Here is a 17291-nt window from a genome sequence, read left to right as displayed (position 1 = left end):
CGAGGCTGATTCACATCCACTGACCAAGGAGCCAACATGGCGTCTCCCTCCAGTGGCAGGCGGCTGTAACTGCAACTATAAAGGTATACAAGTTCACTGGAAGTCCCTGAAAAGACATGCACGCATGGCCATAACGGGCCCCCCAACTATAACAAACAGTCACTCAGCAGAGTTAAATGCATTAAAAAAGCTAGAACTAATGAATGCATTATAAATATATTTTTATTCATTATTTTATAGCAATCTCAAAATTAAAGGACATTCTAAGATAAATAAAAACAAGATATATACAGTATACTATTAGTAATAATAATATTGTATATATACACTGACACTGTACAGATATATGGATAAAATTCTTTATATTCCAGAACCCAAACAAAAATAAATCAACCAGTCATCCTTACAGTACTGTAATCAGAGCCAAAATACATATGAAAGTAGCAATAATAAAATAATACAAATCCAATGACAGCAGCACAGCCTCATTATATTTAGGGCAGTGCTTCACAGCCTAATTAACTCAAATTGGTTAATTGGACCTTGTATTTCATTATTGCCAGCTGTGACAGTGCAGGCAGGTCAGGGGTTAATGAGGCGAATGAGAGACTATACAAGACAGGGCCCAGGAGAGGGGCAGGACTGAGGGTCACTCAGCTGGAGCTCCATTCCCTTCTTCTGGACACTGCCCTGTCCACTCACTGTCCAGTCATTCAGTGCATCAGTCAGTCAGCCAGTGTGTCAGTCAGGGAGTGTATCATTCAGTCACTGTGTCAGTCAGTCAGTCAGTCAATCAGTCAGTCGTTCAGTCAGTGTGTCAGTCAGGGAGTGTATCATTCAGTCAGTGTGTCAGTCAGTCAGTCAGGGAGTGTATCATTCAGTAAGTCATTCAGTCAGTGTGTCAGTCAGTCAGTCAGTCAGTCAGGGAGTGTATCATTCAGTCAGTCAGTCAGTCAGTCAGGGAGTGTATCATTCAGTCAGTGTCAGTCAGTCAGTCAGTCAGGGAGTGTATCATTCAGTCAGTCATTCAGTCAGTGTGTCAGTCAGTCAGTGTGTCAGTCAGTCAGTGAGTTATCCTTCAGTCACTGTGTCAGTCAGTCAGTCAGTGAATCAATGTTATCAGTATTGTATGCTTATGGCATTTTCTACTGATTTCCTGCACTTCCTGTAATGTTTTCAGAATGTTTATTTTGCAACTGTAAGTCACCCTGCCAAACTGTGTCTGCGAATAAATAATAACAATAATAATCAATCAGTTACTCATTGTATAGTTAGACAGTGTATCGGTGTATCAGCTAGTAAGTTACAGCTTGGTGGCTGGGGGAGGGGGCAGTTAGCTCCAGACTCCTGCCTCTCTCCTGTTTTCCTGCCCCAGCCAGACGTCTCATCCTTTCTTCTCCTGTGACATCATCACCCCAGAGAGCCAGACGTCTTTCTGCCAAGGCTCCCACTCTGGGCGCTGGTTGGGCCCTGGAGAGGGATTGGGGCCCCAGCGTGTGACAGGGCTCACTCTCACTCTGTTCAGAGCGACTCATGAGCCTGCTTCCCTGACCTCTGACCTCCACACTCCCTTTGCCCACTGCCTGGCACCAATAGGGAGGTTGTGGCACCGTCTTCTAGACTCAGGAAGGCAGGACTGGCAGACCTCTTGGTTAGGATCAGTACTGCCCAAATACAGACAGATCGACAGACAGATAGACAATTTTATCTGTCTGTCTGTCTGTCTGTCTCTGTATAGTAAGCATGCATTTTACAAGCAAGCATTAAGCAATATATATTAGAAATAAAACAAGGCACCACAGCCTAACAATTCTGAATTGTACATTCCTGTGTAAAAACAAGCATTCACAATCACAACAACGATAACAAGGGGCAGCTCACACTCTGCCTATGCGTGCTGTATTTATGGCTGTATATACAGTATATATATGCTGTACAAATGCACATATAGACACACATACATGCCACACACACGCACACACTGGTTGTAAAGCCCTGCACTGCTGCAGGAGCGCCAGTGTAGACTCTGCAGTGAAGTTGGGCAGTGATTCTCTCACCCTTTTTCAATGTCCCTTCCAATGTGCTGACCAGTCCTGCACATATGCACCAGTGTACTGACCAGTCCTTTATAATTACAGCACTGGATCTCAACCCCATCCTGGGGAGCCCCTACCCTGGTGGTTCTCATTCCAACCAAGCTCTCAGTTTCATGTTCTATCTGAGCTCTCAATTACTGAATTACTAGCAGGGTACTTAATTGAACTAATTTGCTTCATTTGACTTTTTAAGTTCCAAGTTTAATCATAAGTATTAAAAAATTGAATTGTTTTTATGTCAATGTAAAATACTACACCCAATAAAATAGTATTTTTAAGTTCCATCTACAGTTTCATAATTAAATGATTTTAAACCATTGTAGAGTTCATGTTAAGATCTCCGATTAGGCAAATGATTAGTTAAATTATGGTTCAATTAAGTACCCTGCTAGTAATTCAGTAATAGAGAGCTCAGATAGAACACGAAACAGCAGTCCGGGATTGAGATCCACTGACTTACAGTGTTTCAGAGAATCTACAAATACCCCAATACTGCCCATATAGAGCATCATGGATCTGCTTCCTGATCTCAGGACTGTTGCATGCTGGGAGCTGTAGTTTATAGCTGCCACTATATATGCACTACAAAAAAGTACCTTAGTTTTGATGTGTGTGCGTGAGATAGTGTATATTTTTGCGGTTATTTGAGTTTTGGGTTTTATTCTCCCTTTCTCCCTTCTTCCTTCTCTCCCTCAGTCTTTCCACATCCTCTCCATCTCTGCCACCCCATATCCCAGTCTCCTCCTCTCCCTTTTGCCTGCCCCTGTCTACCCCGCCCCCCCCAGCACCCTCTTGGTGTTCTCGTACACCACGTAACTGATGCTGACCGCAGGGATGACCTTCAGGAAGTTGGGGGCCAGGCCGCGGTACAGGCCAGGCAGCCCCTCCCTCGACACGATGTGCCGGAACTGACCCACCATGGACAGCTGCGGTGCCCCCTCCACCGAGGCTGGGAGAGAGAGAGGGAGAGAGAGAGGAGTTCATACAACACACACACACACAAACACACACACACACACACACAGAGAGCCAGACTCACCCTGGGCCTGCATGCGTGTGCGGATCAGTGCCAGGGGGTAGCTGGCCAGCTGACCACAGGTACTGGACACAGTGCCACAGCCGAGCAGCACCAGAACTCCCGGGTCAGGGCTGCCCGCACTGTAGCGCTGCAGCCAGGAAGTCTTCAGAGTCTGAGAGAGAAAGAGAGGACGGGAGGGGCAGGAGAGGGGAGAGACTTTATGAGTCGTAGAGTCTAAACTTCCTGTCTGTGTTGTTCCCATCGCCCTGTCACTGCTCAGCAACACTGAGGTCACACAAGCAGGACGATAAAGCTTTTTAACACGGAACCGAGAGACAGAGAGAGGGAGAGAGACGAAGAGGGAGAGGCACAGAGAGACGGGAAGATGGAGAGGGGGAGACACAGAGAGAGACTAACCTCGTACACGGCCAGGTCGATGCCAGCATAGGGGATGATTCCCAGCATATTGGGCAGGTAGCCCTTGTAGAAGGCCCGCAGACCCTCCCTGCGCAGGATCTGCCCCGCGCAATCCATCATGCCCGAGTACTGCCCCGTGCGCCGCAGGGTGAGGCGCGTCTTCAGCACCTGGGGCGAGAGGGGGGCAGAGTGAGGCACGCACAGATCACACCCCCCTGCCGTGGCCTTTCCTGCACCACTTCTATGGTATCCCCGGTACCCCACTGGGGGTTACTGTCCCGTTTCTGACCCACCTCCATGGGGTAGATGACAGTCTGGGCCGTGGCTCCAGCAAGCGACCCGGCGATGAAGCGCTCGTGAACTCTGAGCGACCCCTCCTTGCCCCGGATCACCCGCTTAATCTGAGAGAGAGAGAGAAACAGATAGAGAAAAGGATAGAGGCAGAGACAGAAAGAACCCCCAGCCTTAACTTTGTGAGTGTGTGTGTGTGAGTGCATGGGTGGGGATAGTGGTAGTCTCACATCCATGCCCCACACATAATTTCACACACACCTCACCACACTCACACTCACTCACACACACCAGCAGTGGCCAATGTATGTTTGTCTCTCTCTCTCTCTCTCTCTCTCCCGGACATCAATTTATTTTAGTTGTGTTCTTTTGAGTTCAGTAACCAGAGAGGGGGACACAGTGAGACGCACAATGAGTCAGAGAGACACACACAGTGAGACAGACAGAGAGGGACACAGAGAGACACACATACAGGACTGACCTGCTCGTAGGCCATGAACTTGATGGCCGTCTCGGGGGCGATCTTCAGTACGTTGATGCCGTTTCCCCTCCAGAGTGACCGCACGCCCCCCTCCTGCACCATCCCCCGCAGCCCCCCGAGCACCCTCCAGCCCAGGGTCCCGCCCTGCACCTGCACCCCCACAACACACAACACCATCAGTGCAACTCTGCTCACAACACTCTCCCTCCCTCCCTCTCTCCTCTCTCTCCTATCCCTCCCTCACCTGCAGGAACACTTTCAGGCGGTCGAGGGGGGCCGTGCCTGTGCGAGACACCGCCCCCGCTATCGCACCCGCGATCAGCTGCTTCCACCACCCCCCCGAGCGCCGCTCCCGCTCCGAGAACTCGTCCGGCACCGTCAGGCTCTCCCCAATGTCCAGCACCTGCGGGGTCAGAGGTCAGGGGTCAGGCATTTTGACCGTGTCTGTAACTGCATCTGTGTGCCTCTCTCTGAGACCATCCGTCTGTCTCTGCCTCCTCTTCTCAATTCTAGACTCGAATATGTACGTCCGCCCCCCTCAGAGAGAGAGAGAGAGAGCGAGCACTCTGTCTGTCTCTCAGCCAGTTCAGTTCCAAGGCAGCCTAATGGCCTGACACACACAGCTGCCCTGTCAGAGAGGGAGGGAGAAGGAATGGGTGAGAGGGGGGGAGGAGGAGAGAGACAGACCAGCATGGTTAGAGGAATGTGTCTGTACTCGGTCGGCCACCCCCAGCCCTCACAGCCAGGAATCTGACATGGAAACATGAGGCAGCGAGGCTGCAGGAATGTGTCTGTGGTCAGTGTAGCGAGCCACCACTTTGGCCAGACAGGTCAGTCTGCCATGGCCGGCGTGTGAGCGGTGTTCTGGCTGGGATGTGAGCGGTGTACTGGTCAGCTCAGCGTGTGAGCGGTGTTCTGGCCAGCGTGTGAGCGGTGTTCTGGCCAGCGTGTGAGCAGTGTACTGGTCAGCTCAGCGTGCGAGCGGTGTACTGGTCGGCGTGTGAGCGGTGTACTGGCCAGCGTGTGAGCAGTGTACTGGTCAGCTCAGCGTGCGAGCGGTGTACTGGTCGGCGTGTGAGCGGTGTACTGGTCAGCTCAGCGTGTGAGCGGTGTTCTGGCCGGCGTGTGAGCGGTGTACTGGTCAGCTCAGCGTGTGAGCGGTATTCTGGCCGGCGTGTGAGCGGTGTTCTGGCCGGCGTGTGAGCGGTGTACTGGCCGGCGTGTGAGCGGTGTACTGGCCGGCGTGTGAGCGGTGTACTGGCCGGCGTGTGAGCGGTGTACTCATCAGCTCAGCGTGTGAGCAGTGTTCTGGCCGGCGTGTGAGCGGTGTACTGGCCGGCGTGTGAGCGGTGTACTGGCCGGCGTGTGAGCGGTGTTCTGGCCAGCGTGTGAGCAGTGTACTGGTCAGCTCAGCGTGTGAGCGGTATTCTGGCCGGCGTGTGAGCGGTTTTCTGGCCGGCGTGTGAGCGGTGTTCTGGCCGGCGTGTGAGCGGTGTACTGGTCAGCTCAGCGTGTGAGCGGTGTACTGGTCAGCTCAGCGTGTGAGCGGTATTCTGGCCGGCGTGTGAGTGGTTTTCTGGCCGGCGTGTGAGCGGTGTTCTGGCCGGCGTGTGAGCGGTGTACTGGTCAGCTCAGCGTGCGAGCGGTGTTCTGGCCGGCGTGTGAGCGGTGTACTGGCCAGCGTGTGAGCAGTGTACTGGTCAGCTCAGCGTGCGAGCGGTGTACTGGTCGGCGTGTGAGCGGTGTACTGGTCAGCTCAGCGTGTGAGCGGTGTTCTGGCCGGCGTGTGAGCGGTGTACTGGTCAGCTCAGCGTGTGAGCGGTATTCTGGCCGGCGTGTGAGCGGTGTTCTGGCCGGCGTGTGAGCGGTGTACTGGCCGGCGTGTGAGCGGTGTACTGGCCGGCGTGTGAGCGGTGTACTGGCCGGCGTGTGAGCGGTGTACTCATCAGCTCAGCGTGTGAGCAGTGTTCTGGCCGGCGTGTGAGCGGTGTACTGGCCGGCGTGTGAGCGGTGTACTGGCCGGCGTGTGAGCGGTGTACTGGCCGGCGTGTGAGCGGTGTACTGGTCAGCTCAGCGTGCGAGCGGTGTACTGGTCAGCTCAGCGTGTGAGCGGTGTTCTGGCCGGCGTGTGAGCGGTGTACTGGTCAGCTCAGCGTGTGAGCGGTATTCTGGCCGGCGTGTGAGCGGTTTTCTGGCCGGCGTGTGAGCGGTGTTCTGGCCGGCGTGTGAGCGGTGTACTGGTCAGCTCAGTGTGTGAGCGGTGTACTGGTCAGCTCAGCGTGTGAGCGGTATTCTGGCCGGCGTGTGAGCGGTGTTCTGGCCGGCGTGTGAGCGGTGTACTGGTCAGCTCAGCGTGCGAGCGGTGTTCTGGCCGGCGTGTGAGCGGTGTACTGGTCAGCTCAGCGTGTGAGCGGTATTCTGGCCGGCGTGTGAGCGGTGTTCTGGCCGGCGTGTGAGCGGTGTACTGGTCAGCTCAGCGTGTGAGCGGTGTTCTGGCCGGCGTGTGAGCGGTGTACTGGTCAGCTCAGCGTGTGAGCGGTATTCTGGCCGGCGTGTGAGCGGTGTTCTGGCCGGCGTGTGAGCGGTGTACTGGCCGGCGTGTGAGCGGTGTTCTGGCCGGCGTGTGAGCGGTGTACTGGTCAGCTCAGCATGCGAGCGGTGTACTGGTCAGCTCAGCGTGTGAGCGGTGTACTGGTCAGCTCAGCGTGTGAGCGGTGTTCTGGCCGGCGTGTGAGCGGTGTACTGGTCAGCTCAGCGTGTGAGCGGTGTACTGGTCAGCTCAGCGTGTGAGCGGTATTCTGGCCGGCGTGTGAGCGGTGTACTGGCCGGCGTGTGAGCGGTGTACTGGCCGGCGTGTGAGCGGTGTACTGGCCGGCGTGTGAGCGGTGTTCTGGCCGGCGTGCGAGCGGTGTTCTGGCCGGCGTGCGAGCGGTGTACTGGTCGGCATGTGAGCGGTGTACTGACTGGCGTGCGAGCGGTGTACTGGTTGGCGTGTGAGCGGTGTACTGGTCAGCTCAGCGTGTGAGCGGTGTTCTGGCCGGCGTGTGAGCGGTGTACTGGTCGGCGTGTGAGCGGTGTACTGGTCAGCTCGGCGTGTGAGCGGTGTACTGGCCGGCGTGTGAGCAGTGTTCTGGCCGGCGTGTGACTGCGCAGACGGACCACTGAGTGTTTCCAGTAGTGCGCAATGTCCTCCATGTTGGTCAGGGGGTTGAGCAGGAAGTGATCTCGCCACTCGTTCCAGTCAATCGTCATGGTGCCGTCCCTGTCAATCCTGGGAAGGAGGGGATATCATCTTCATCATCTTCATCTTCAACTTCATCATCTCCACCACCAACCATAATAATAATAATAATAATAATAATAATAATAATAATAATAATAATGTGTGAGACTCGGGGGTCAGTGTGTCGGGTCAAGGGGTGGGGTGAGGGTGGGGTCAGTGTGAGACAGGGGTCAGTGTGTCGGGTCAGGGGGTGGGCTGAGGGTGGGGTCAGTGTGAGACTCGGGGGTCAGTGAGAGACTCAGGGGCCAGTATTAAGATCAGGGGGTGGGTGAGGGTGGGGGGTGGCACTGACCCCTGCAGGATGGTGAAGGCCTGCTCTGTGGTGACGTCAACGCCCAGGCTGTGCAAGGCCTGCTGGATCTCCCCCACGTCAATCTGACCTGCAACACACAGCACCCGTCAGCACACGCCACACCCGTGTCACACAGCACCCATCACACCTCTCTCTCTCTCCCTGTCCCTCGCTCCCTCACCGTCATTGTTGCGGTCCAGGCTGCGGAACATGAGGCGCAGCTGTTTCTCGTGGGAGCGCAGGTACTGGCAGAACTCCTGGAAGTCCAGCTCCCCGTCCTGGTCAGTGTCCCCCACCCGCACAATCTCCTGAGAGAGAGAGGAGAGAGAGAGAGAAAGAGGGAGAGGGAGATGAAGATGAAGAGAAGAGAGAGGAGGGAGAGGAGAGAGAGAGAGGGAGATGGGGGAAGTGTGATTGACAGATATAGGGGGAGAGAGATACAGAGAGAGAGGAATAGGGGCAGAACAAAAGGGAGATGGAGAGAGAGAGATGGAAGAGATAATGAATCAAAGAGCACAGAACCCCCGCCCAGCCCTGCCAAGGCCTGTACAGACACAGCCCACCCCCACCCCCACCGTCCCTGATATAATCTGATCTCAACTCTGTTCCTGTGAGCAACTTCAGCCACACAGGGGGTCTGGAGTCACAAAGAGCCTCAGAGCAGGGGCTCAGCTGGCCCAGCATCGGCTTCTAACTCAAGGACTACACTGTTACTACAGCCCCTACTGTTACTGCACTCCTCTACTGCACTGTTACTACAGCCCCTACTGTCCCAGCACTATTCTACTGCACTGTTACTACAGCCCCTAATGTTACTGCACTCCTCTACTGCACTGTTACTACAGCCCCTACTGTCCCAGCGCTATTCTACTACACTGTTACTACAGCAGGAGAAAGGAAATCTTACCAGATCAGGAGCAGAGCCCAGAGACGGCAGGCCACACCGCGACAGGTCGGGAGAGATGCACAACATCACACCATCACCACAACACCACACAGAGTGATGAAGAGGAAGCACCATGAAAATGTGGGACAACAACACAGCACAGCACAACATGACAACACAGCACAGCACAACACACAACAAGGTTAAAAAAAAAAAAAAAAAAAAAAAAAACTCAGTTAAAATGATGTTGTATCCTGAACTGAGGCAGCAGCGGCGGACAGTGGCTGAGGCTCGTCCCCGTGTCGGTACGGCCGCTGCCCTGCTGACCCGGCACTTTGGCCTCGCATGCCTTTTTGTCTTTTTTTAATTGAAAAAAAGGAATGAAATCCACTCTAAGGAGGCTGCAGTTCAGTTTCACAGGAGGTGGCAGCCCTGTATTTCACAGCGTGGGGCTGCCAGTGTCTCCACGATCAGAGGCTGGCATCAGTGCCTGGCCTGACTGGGGGTGTTCTGGTTTATTATAATCCACTTTTTATTTCTTGCAAATGTCAGCGTGTGTGAAAGCAGGTGTGTGAATGCGTGCCCGCAGCACTGTCTACTCTGTCACTGGGCCGGGGGGGAGCACAGAATAAACAGCTTAATCCACCGACTAACAGAATATCAATATCCCAATACACACACTGAGCTGGCAACTTCCATTCAATAGAGCAAGCCCCCAACTGTAACAGCACTATCCTACTACACTGTCACTACAGCCCCCTACTGTACCAGCACTATGCTACTACACTGTTACTACAGCCCCTACTGTCCCAGCACTATTCTACTATACTGTTACTACAGCCCCTACTGTAACAGGTCAATAGTGATATTTCTGCTGTCAGTGTGCGGTTGGTATATAAAGCAGGTTTGTGTTTTGCTGTTAATAACGATGCACTCCACCACTGGCTTCCTCCCAAACAACTGTATAAACCCCCATAAATCCCGACAGGCAGCTCCCAGGCACGGCCAACCAAACCAGGCAGACCTAAATAGCAGAGTGGAGAGAGGAGAAGGAACCGGTTTACAAGCCCGCCGTGCTCTGCTCTGCTCTGCTACCTGTGCCTCCCACAGCAACCCGATAAGCGCGGGGGAGGGGTGGAGGTGGGATTGCATCACACACACACACACACACACACACTCACACTGACTGACACACTCACTCACACACTCACTCACTACTTCATGCACAGATATGTGAAGTTGGCAGCAGGAGCCCCTACCTCCTCGGCCTTGCTCCCCAGAGTCATGCCCCGCGCCGTGAGCCCCTGCCTCAGCTCCTGCACGTCCACCCGTCCGTCCTTGTTGAGGTCCAGCTGCTCGAACAGTTCGGCCCACCTCTTCTCCATCTCCGGGTCCGAGCCGTTATTGTAGTCCTGGCAGCGGACCTGGGTCAGAGGCCACGGCCAGCCCAGCGCTGACCCCAACCCCGGCACACGGAACCGAGCCCGCGGGTCGCGCATGTCAGCAGTGCGCTGCAGCTGCACCACGCAAACAGCTGCTGTCTTTCACTCCGACACCCACCGGGTCTGACAGCCACTGGGTCTAGACACACACACCGTACGGCCGGGGAGAGGGCTCCGCTTCTGTCGCACAGTCCCACCTGCTGCCTCCGAGGAGAGGAGAGTGAAACAGGGACCCGAAGCACGACGAGCTGGAGATCCCTCCTTTTTCTCCTCCTCCGCCTCCTCTTTCTCCTTACAGCGCCTGCAATGTCCTGGTTCGGGATCGGACGCCGAGGACCATTCTGTTATCGTCTGTTGGCAGATCTCTAGCACCGGGTCCAGTGGCTCAGCTGCCCGGTGCAGTCTTGGTCGCACCGGTAATAATGGCTGCATCCATAGTGCGCTGTAACACTGTAGCGCGGTGTGTAACAGTGTAGCTGTGTGTGTGTGTGTGTGTGTGTGTGAACTCGCACAGGCGCACTGCCCGGCGCGACGCAGGAGGAGGAGAGCCGGAGTCGCTCCGTGTCTCACGCCGTCGCCCGGTTCTCCTTGTCGCTGAACGGCGGAAAATCCTCCGAGCTGCAGCTCTCTCTCCCTCCCTCCCTCTGTCTGTTTGAGTATTTATTGCCCTGCTGCCGTCTCGATTACGTCCCAGGAAATAAATAGCCGGAGGGGAAGAGGAAGCGTGGATATCCTACCCCCACCCCCATCTCTCTCTCAAGGCTTCAGCGCGTCAGAGCCTAAAGAAAGAGGTCCGAGGGACGAGTGTCAGAGGCCGCACTGTGCTGCACTCCAGTGTGTCACGCAGTGTGTCAACACGAGTCCACGCACTGTGCAGAGAAGCCGCTGCGTCTACAGCTGGACTCTCTGGGTCCACGCAGCTGCTGTCCCGTCATTATCCGGGTCTGTATTAATAGCCATTAATACATTAATACGGGCTAATAGGGTTAGGGGGCCATGACGGCACAGGCCTGGAAACTGCACACTCGTCACCCTGGCAGATTAGAGGCACTGCTACGCCTGGTGCAGCACCTGTGGCATTGCCATTAGAATTGATTTCATTATTGTGGTTGTTGCTGTAGAATATGTGTGCAGACATATTTCAGTTTTAAAGTTGCTCCCTCCGGCCTCTTAGCCGGTTCTGTCTGACAGAGAACCGTCAATCAAATCCTGCAGGTGCTTCTCTTGAGATCCTATTTGTCTGCGGAGGCCCGGGGGCGGAGCCAAGCGTGCCTGGTCCGCCCCTTTGAGTGCCCCATAGATGTATATAGGATGGGCAAGACCCCAATACTGTGCCGCCATCTTGAGTAATAATAATAATAATATTATCACTCCACAGTAAACACGCACTAAATATAGCCTGTAAACCTCAAACCATATATTGAAAACATTTTGTTCATGTTTTTAGAAAAGCCATACTCCTATATGCATTCAGTAGCCTCCACATTTTGCATACCCATTTTCAAGTGTAATTTCAATGCATGATTATTATAACACTTTGATATATTCTGTATTATCTGTGTCACTTACAGTAAACACACACATACAATACATTACAATTCAAGAGAATTGCTTTGTTAATAAAAGATTAATGAAAGTATCTGTGCTTTCATTTAGCAAGCAATGTGATCTATATGTTATATTAGGTATAGCTCTCAGGGTGGGTGTGCTGCTGTGACAGTGTGTCCCAGACCCCCAGCACAGTATTTACTTAAAAAATTGAAATAGTTATAAATACGAAATAAGTGGGTCAATTAATTATTTATATTTGAAAAACACATTTAAATTAAATCTGTGAAAAAAGACAAAATTTAGTGTTGTTTAACATGCATGATAAAACATATTCAATATATTGTGCAAGAACTGCTGTCACAATCAGACAAATTACCTTCCATTCTGTGTGTGAGTGTGTCAGTCTGTGTGTGTCCATCTATGTGTGTGTCAGTCTGTGTGTATGTGTCCGTCTGTTTGTGTGTCAGTGAGAGTGTGTGTGTCAGTGAGTGTGTTCTTCTGTGTGTGTGTCAGTCTGTGTGTGTGTGTCAGTGTGTGGTTTCTGACAGTTGAGGCCCCTAGTCTCTATTACCCCCCACACCACCGCGGCTCCCATTGGGCAGGAACTCTGAGACACTAACGGCTCGTTTCACCTCACCACCTCTCCCTCTATCTCTGCCCCTCATCTCTCTCTCTCCATTTCCTCAACCTCTAGCTGTGCCCCCCATCCCCTCCTGCTCCCTCTCTCTCCCTTCCCTGCCCTGCCCACAGCTCTTTCCCTGTCAGTGTGTATATGTGTTAATGAGTGTGTGTGTGTGTTTGAGTCTGTGAGTGTGTGCGTGTATGTATTTATGTGTGAGTGTGTGTGTTGGCATTAGTGTGTGAGTGTTTCAGTGTGGTGAGTGTGTGATAAGTGAGTGAGTGCGTGCGTGAGTGTGTGTGAGTGTGCATGTGTGTGTTCAGTCAGGGCCACTCTAATCTGGCAGTTGATCGCACTCCCAAGTGTGCAGCCCTGTCTCCAGGTGCATGCTGGGATATGGGGTGGGGCTTGGCTGACCTCACACTCACAGGAAGCAGCACATAGAGGGGGGTGTTACTCTGGTCCAGAACTGAGTGACCATTGCGGAGATGCACACACATTCACACTAATACACAATAGCACACTAATACAAACACACACTAAACACCATTGCACACTAATACACCATCACACACTAATACACCATCACACACCAATACAAACACACACACACTAATACACCATCACACACTAATACAAATACACACACACACTCACACTAATGCACACACACTAATACACCATCGCACACTAATACAAACACGCACACACACTGGTGAATACACAAAGACTGCAAATACGTGTGCATGAGAGGGAGGAGAGGGGGAGAGGGGAGGCAGGCAGGCTGGTGGGCGGTGTATACATTTGTCTGCCTGAAGAGTGTGAGAGATTGAAGGTGAGAAAGAGGGAGAGAGGAGAGGTGGAGAGAGACAGAGTGAAGGGAAGAGAGAGAGAGAGAGGGGGAGGGAACATTTTCATTCAAACTGACACAGATATTGTGTCCTGAATTGGCCTCTCCCTCCCTCCCTCTCTCTCTTTCTCTCTCAATCTGCAGTCAAGTCAAGAGTAGTGACTCCCTGCCAGAGAGAGAGAGGGAAGGAGAAATACAGTGACGGGGAGGGAAACGGGGAGGGAGGGAGGGAGGGAGTTAGAAGGGCAAAAAGAGAACAGAGGACTGGAGGATAGAGAGAGAGAGGGATTGAAAGCAGGAGACAGATGCAGAGGGAAGGGTGGATGGTGAAATATACTGAGAGAAGGAGAGAAGAGAAGAGTGAGATTTATGAAAGAATCTGGAGAGAGAGAGAGGACAGACCTACCCAGAGCCTGACAGAGGGTGAGTAACTATAATAGTAATAATAACAATAATGTAACCATCCATTCCTATACTTATCGTAGACACTGAACTCAGAATACTAATTGTTTATGTGTGTGTGTTATCTGTGTGAATGTGTGTTGAGTGTGTGTCATCATTGAGTGTGTGTGTGTGTGTGTGATGAATGTGTGTTTAATCAATGACACTGTGATTGACAGCTGTGCCCCAGCACTCACACACTCTCTCACTCTCACACACACACTCACTAATAACACACATTCACACACACACACTCACCATCTTGCCCTTTGACCTCCTGCTCTCAGTCTGTCTGGAGCAGCACAGAGCCCAGCCTGGTATCGATCAACACCCCCTCCCTCCTTCCTTACATCCATCTCTCTCTGTCTCTCTCTCTCTGCTTCCCTGTCTGTCTCTCTCCCCTGCTCTCCCTCTCCGTCACTCTCCCTCGCTCCCTCTCACTCTCTCTCTCTGTCTCAGGTGAGTCTCAGTGAACATTCAGCATGTCCGTGAGTTTGTGTGTCTGTGAAACCATCGGCCGCTGTGTGTGTCCTGCCCCTCTCACACTCACACCCTCGCTTGCTCTCTCTCACACTTGCTCACTCTCACTGACACACTTTCCTCTTTGTGAATACTCCCTGACTTTCCCCCGTGTTGCACACTCCCTGACACACTCGCCCCTGTGTTGCACACTTGCTCACACTTGCTCGCTCTCACTGAAATGCTCGTCTTGACTCTCGCAGGCTCACTGACACTTTCTAACACGCGTGCTGACACACTCACACACTCCTGCTGACAGACTATTGTGTCACGGCCCCCCAGAGAGACACAATGTGGTCAAACACTGACACCCACCGGCCTTCGTCTCACTCTCATTCAACAGGAAAGGCAAACAAACAGCGGTGTGAATCATGTCTGTCTGGGGCCAGTTGTGTTAAAATTGTGTTAAAAAAGTGGAAAAGATTATTTAAACTTATATTATTGTTGTTGTTAATTGAATTGAAACATTTTTATCAATAAAGTTCAAGATTTACAAGGTTTGCAAAGATGGTGATGCAATGCAATAAAGTGCAGTACAGTTCAGTGCCGTTGTGTAGCCGGCGAGGCCGATGCAGCAAGACACAAAGTAATGGGCCTGTCCATCAGCCGCCCAGGGGCGTGTCCAATTAGGGAGACAGGGGGGAGGGGGCGCCTACACTTGAAAAAACAAGAAAACAGAAAAACGCGTGGACGCAAGTATGGACCCGCACGGCACGCCGCAGAACCGGCCCGAGTTCCAGCTGTTTCGGGATTACCTGGGCCTGGCTGACACCGTGCGGGAGATCCGGACCGTGCTGGCGGGCGGCTCGGAGGCACCGGCCGGGTCAGAGACTGGGCAGGCCAGGACCAGAACCGGGCCCGGGGAGGCAGACTGGACCGCTGGGACTGCAGGAGGTGAGAGAGAGACAGACTGGGGGGAGGGAGCCGGCGTGAGGAGCGACACGACCCCTGGCAGAGCAGTCCCCCCAGAGCAGGGCAGAGCCAGCGGCCCGGCGCAGCCGCCTCCGGTTCGGACAGACCCCGCTCCAGCAGACCCGCTTCCCTGCAACTTCTGCAAGCACAACGGTGAGGCGGAGTCCGTTTACCGCTCACATGGGCTCCGGGATCAGGCGGGCCGGGTGTGCTGCCCCTACTTGCGGCAGTATGTGTGTCCCCTCTGTGGGGCCACAGGGGACCGGGCGCACACCAAGCGCTTCTGCCCGTTCATCCACCGGGGATACAGCTCCGTGTACGTCCGCAAGCCGCACTGAGGGCAGCCGGCAGCGCGGCCACTGGGAGCTGCTGGTCTGTGTGATTGTGGGGAATCGATTATCGGTAGAGTAATCGACTGGTGTTGACTGTGCACCCGAGAGCTCGACTCAGCACAGCAGAACCACAAGACAGACAGACAGACGTTTTTGAAGGCGCCGCTGGAGAGCAGGTTTTACGGTGTGTTTTTATTTGGTTGAATTTGTTTTTAAACAGTGTAACTCGAGTTTTAAGATGACGCTTTGACTGCCCTGCATTATTCGGATCTGAAGTGGCTCGGTTTCCGCCGCTACACTGAACAGTGCTGATTGTAACACAGCCGCCGTGCTACTGTGTGTCGGCTGTTCAGATGAGGCAGGGTGTACTCGTGTTGAACGCAGAGGCCACAGTGTTGCTGGTGGTGCGAGTCCTCCGGGTTGCTGTTCAGTTGTTTTCTGATTCTGTATTCCGTCACAGCTTTGATTGTTTCTATTTATTTGTGTTCAGTTTGTTTTTCTGCACGTTATTTTTTAGTGATCATGGATGTACTTAGTTTATTATTATTGTTATTATTATTGTTCTTGTTAAAGGACCACGCACTTTCTAACAGCCCAGAACAACGTATTTCACGTGTGCAGATCGCCAGGCGGTGACACGGGTCGCACGGTTGCTCTAATCCGCAGCTCTGTGTCACAACTCCTGCTCAACTCGCGGATAGAGACATGATGTAGCCGGGTGAGAGGCGGGAGAGTTTTAAAATGCTTTTATAACACCGTGTAACTATTTTTTTTCCGTATCTGGGTAGTAAGTATTATTTCCTAATTGCGTATGCCTCAGAAGTATAGAAAATGTCTTATTCCCCACAAACTGCCCTGGTCACAAAAGCAAAAATGTGTGGGAATAATAGCCATCTTCTATACTTTTGAGGCTTAAGCTATTAGGAAATAACACTTACTACCCAGGAACAAAAATTGTGTTACAGTGTAATCATTGTTCAGTCGTTTTTTAAGTTTTTATTTATTGAAAGAAATGTCCCCTCCAGTCCTTTGTGTAGCTGAGAGGGGGGTGCTGGCAGTGTGATGTGAACAGCCTGTGCCATATCGCACAGCGCACAGAACAGGCAACACAGCCTCCTCCTCTCGCAGTGCAGTTACTACAGTATACAGGCCAGTGCAGTGAGTGTAGTGGACACAGAGCTCTGCCAGTGCAGGGCAGGGTGGGGGGGCATTGGCTACACACACTGCAGCGCAGACCAGCGCAGTGGGTCAGTCCGCTCGTCTAAAGTCTCTCCTCCTCTTGTGCGGTTTGGGAAATAAAGCTTTTGATGTTTATTTGCAAGGAAGAGAAACTGGGCCGCCATGAAAGCCCGAGTCCAGTGTGTCGCTGTGTTGTTCTGTGTTGCTGGATGTTGGGTAATAAACACTTTTAGCTGCTGCTGCTGTCTGCCTTGTCATTAATCGCGCTGTACAAGTCTGGGAGTTGTGTCAGGCACACAACAGACACAACACAATCAGATGCTCGAACCGGGCATGTGCAGTTTGCCCAGTGCCTTTCGCCTCCTCCCCCCATACAATATACACTTGCAAAGTCAAGAACACACACACGCACGTCTCAACAAAAACATTATTTATCCAAAGGCGTCGAGTGAAGTCGTGCTGAGCAAACAGCACTGCTGCAGGGGGGGGCAGAGGAACAGTGCAGGGAACAGCGGCTGAGGGACACAGACAACACACACACGTTCACAACTACGAACCGCACACAGAGCCCAACACCTGTGTGTGTGTGTGTGTCAGGGGGGTCTATATCTTTGGGGTTGGGGGGCGGCCACCAGGAGCTCTGGGGGTCAAAGATTGCTGGCGCAGGGTCAGCTTCACACAC

At 52.8% G+C, this 17291-nt stretch overlaps 2 protein-coding genes across 3 annotated transcripts; one reads left to right on the top strand and one right to left on the bottom strand.

Moving 5' to 3' along the window:
- Positions 1 to 204: 204 nt before the first annotated feature.
- On the bottom strand, positions 205 to 11118 carry slc25a23b (solute carrier family 25 member 23b). 2 transcript variants are annotated; one of them, XM_066707710.1, is made up of 10 exons: positions 10024 to 11118; positions 8060 to 8183; positions 7879 to 7966; positions 7463 to 7574; positions 4548 to 4706; positions 4304 to 4453; positions 3825 to 3932; positions 3532 to 3699; positions 3136 to 3286; positions 205 to 3045 (listed from the first exon to the last, which is right to left on the bottom strand). In XM_066707710.1, exons 1-10 carry the CDS (start codon positions 10261 to 10263, stop codon positions 2864 to 2866), a joined length of 1482 nt encoding a protein of 493 aa, XP_066563807.1. In that variant the 5' UTR covers positions 10264 to 11118; the 3' UTR covers positions 205 to 2863. The 2 variants fall into 2 exon arrangements, with proteins under 2 accessions (XP_066563807.1, XP_066563808.1); XM_066707711.1 differs by lacking the exon at positions 10024 to 11118 and adding an exon at positions 8786 to 9084 and having other exon boundaries at positions 8060 to 8186.
- Positions 11119 to 14740: 3622 nt separating this feature from the next.
- On the top strand, positions 14741 to 16836 carry nanos3 (nanos homolog 3). The gene has a single exon (XM_066707709.1). It carries the CDS (start codon positions 14885 to 14887, stop codon positions 15434 to 15436), a length of 552 nt encoding a protein of 183 aa, XP_066563806.1. The 5' UTR covers positions 14741 to 14884; the 3' UTR covers positions 15437 to 16836.
- Positions 16837 to 17291: the final 455 nt, after the last annotated feature.

This window comes from Amia ocellicauda, chromosome 7 (assembly GCF_036373705.1).
Source record: "Amia ocellicauda isolate fAmiCal2 chromosome 7, fAmiCal2.hap1, whole genome shotgun sequence".
Lineage (NCBI taxonomy): Eukaryota > Metazoa > Chordata > Actinopteri > Amiiformes > Amiidae > Amia > Amia ocellicauda.
Note: the sequence above shows the minus strand (reverse complement) of the source record. Positions and strands in the feature narration are given on the sequence as shown.

Coding starts and splice junctions, on each gene's coding strand:
- slc25a23b (XM_066707710.1), bottom strand. CDS start 10,263: ATGCGCGACCCGCGGGCTCGGTTCCGTGTGCCGGGGTTGGGGTCAGCG. Junction 7,575..7,878: donor GCCTTCACCATCCTGCAGGG/GTCAGTGCCACC, acceptor CCTCCTTCCCAG/GATTGACAGGGACGGCACCA. Junction 4,707..7,462: donor ACTACTGGAAACACTCAGTG/GTCCGTCTGCGC, acceptor CTGACCCCGCAG/GTGCTGGACATTGGGGAGAG.
- nanos3 (XM_066707709.1), top strand. CDS start 14,885: ATGGACCCGCACGGCACGCCGCAGAACCGGCCCGAGTTCCAGCTGTTT.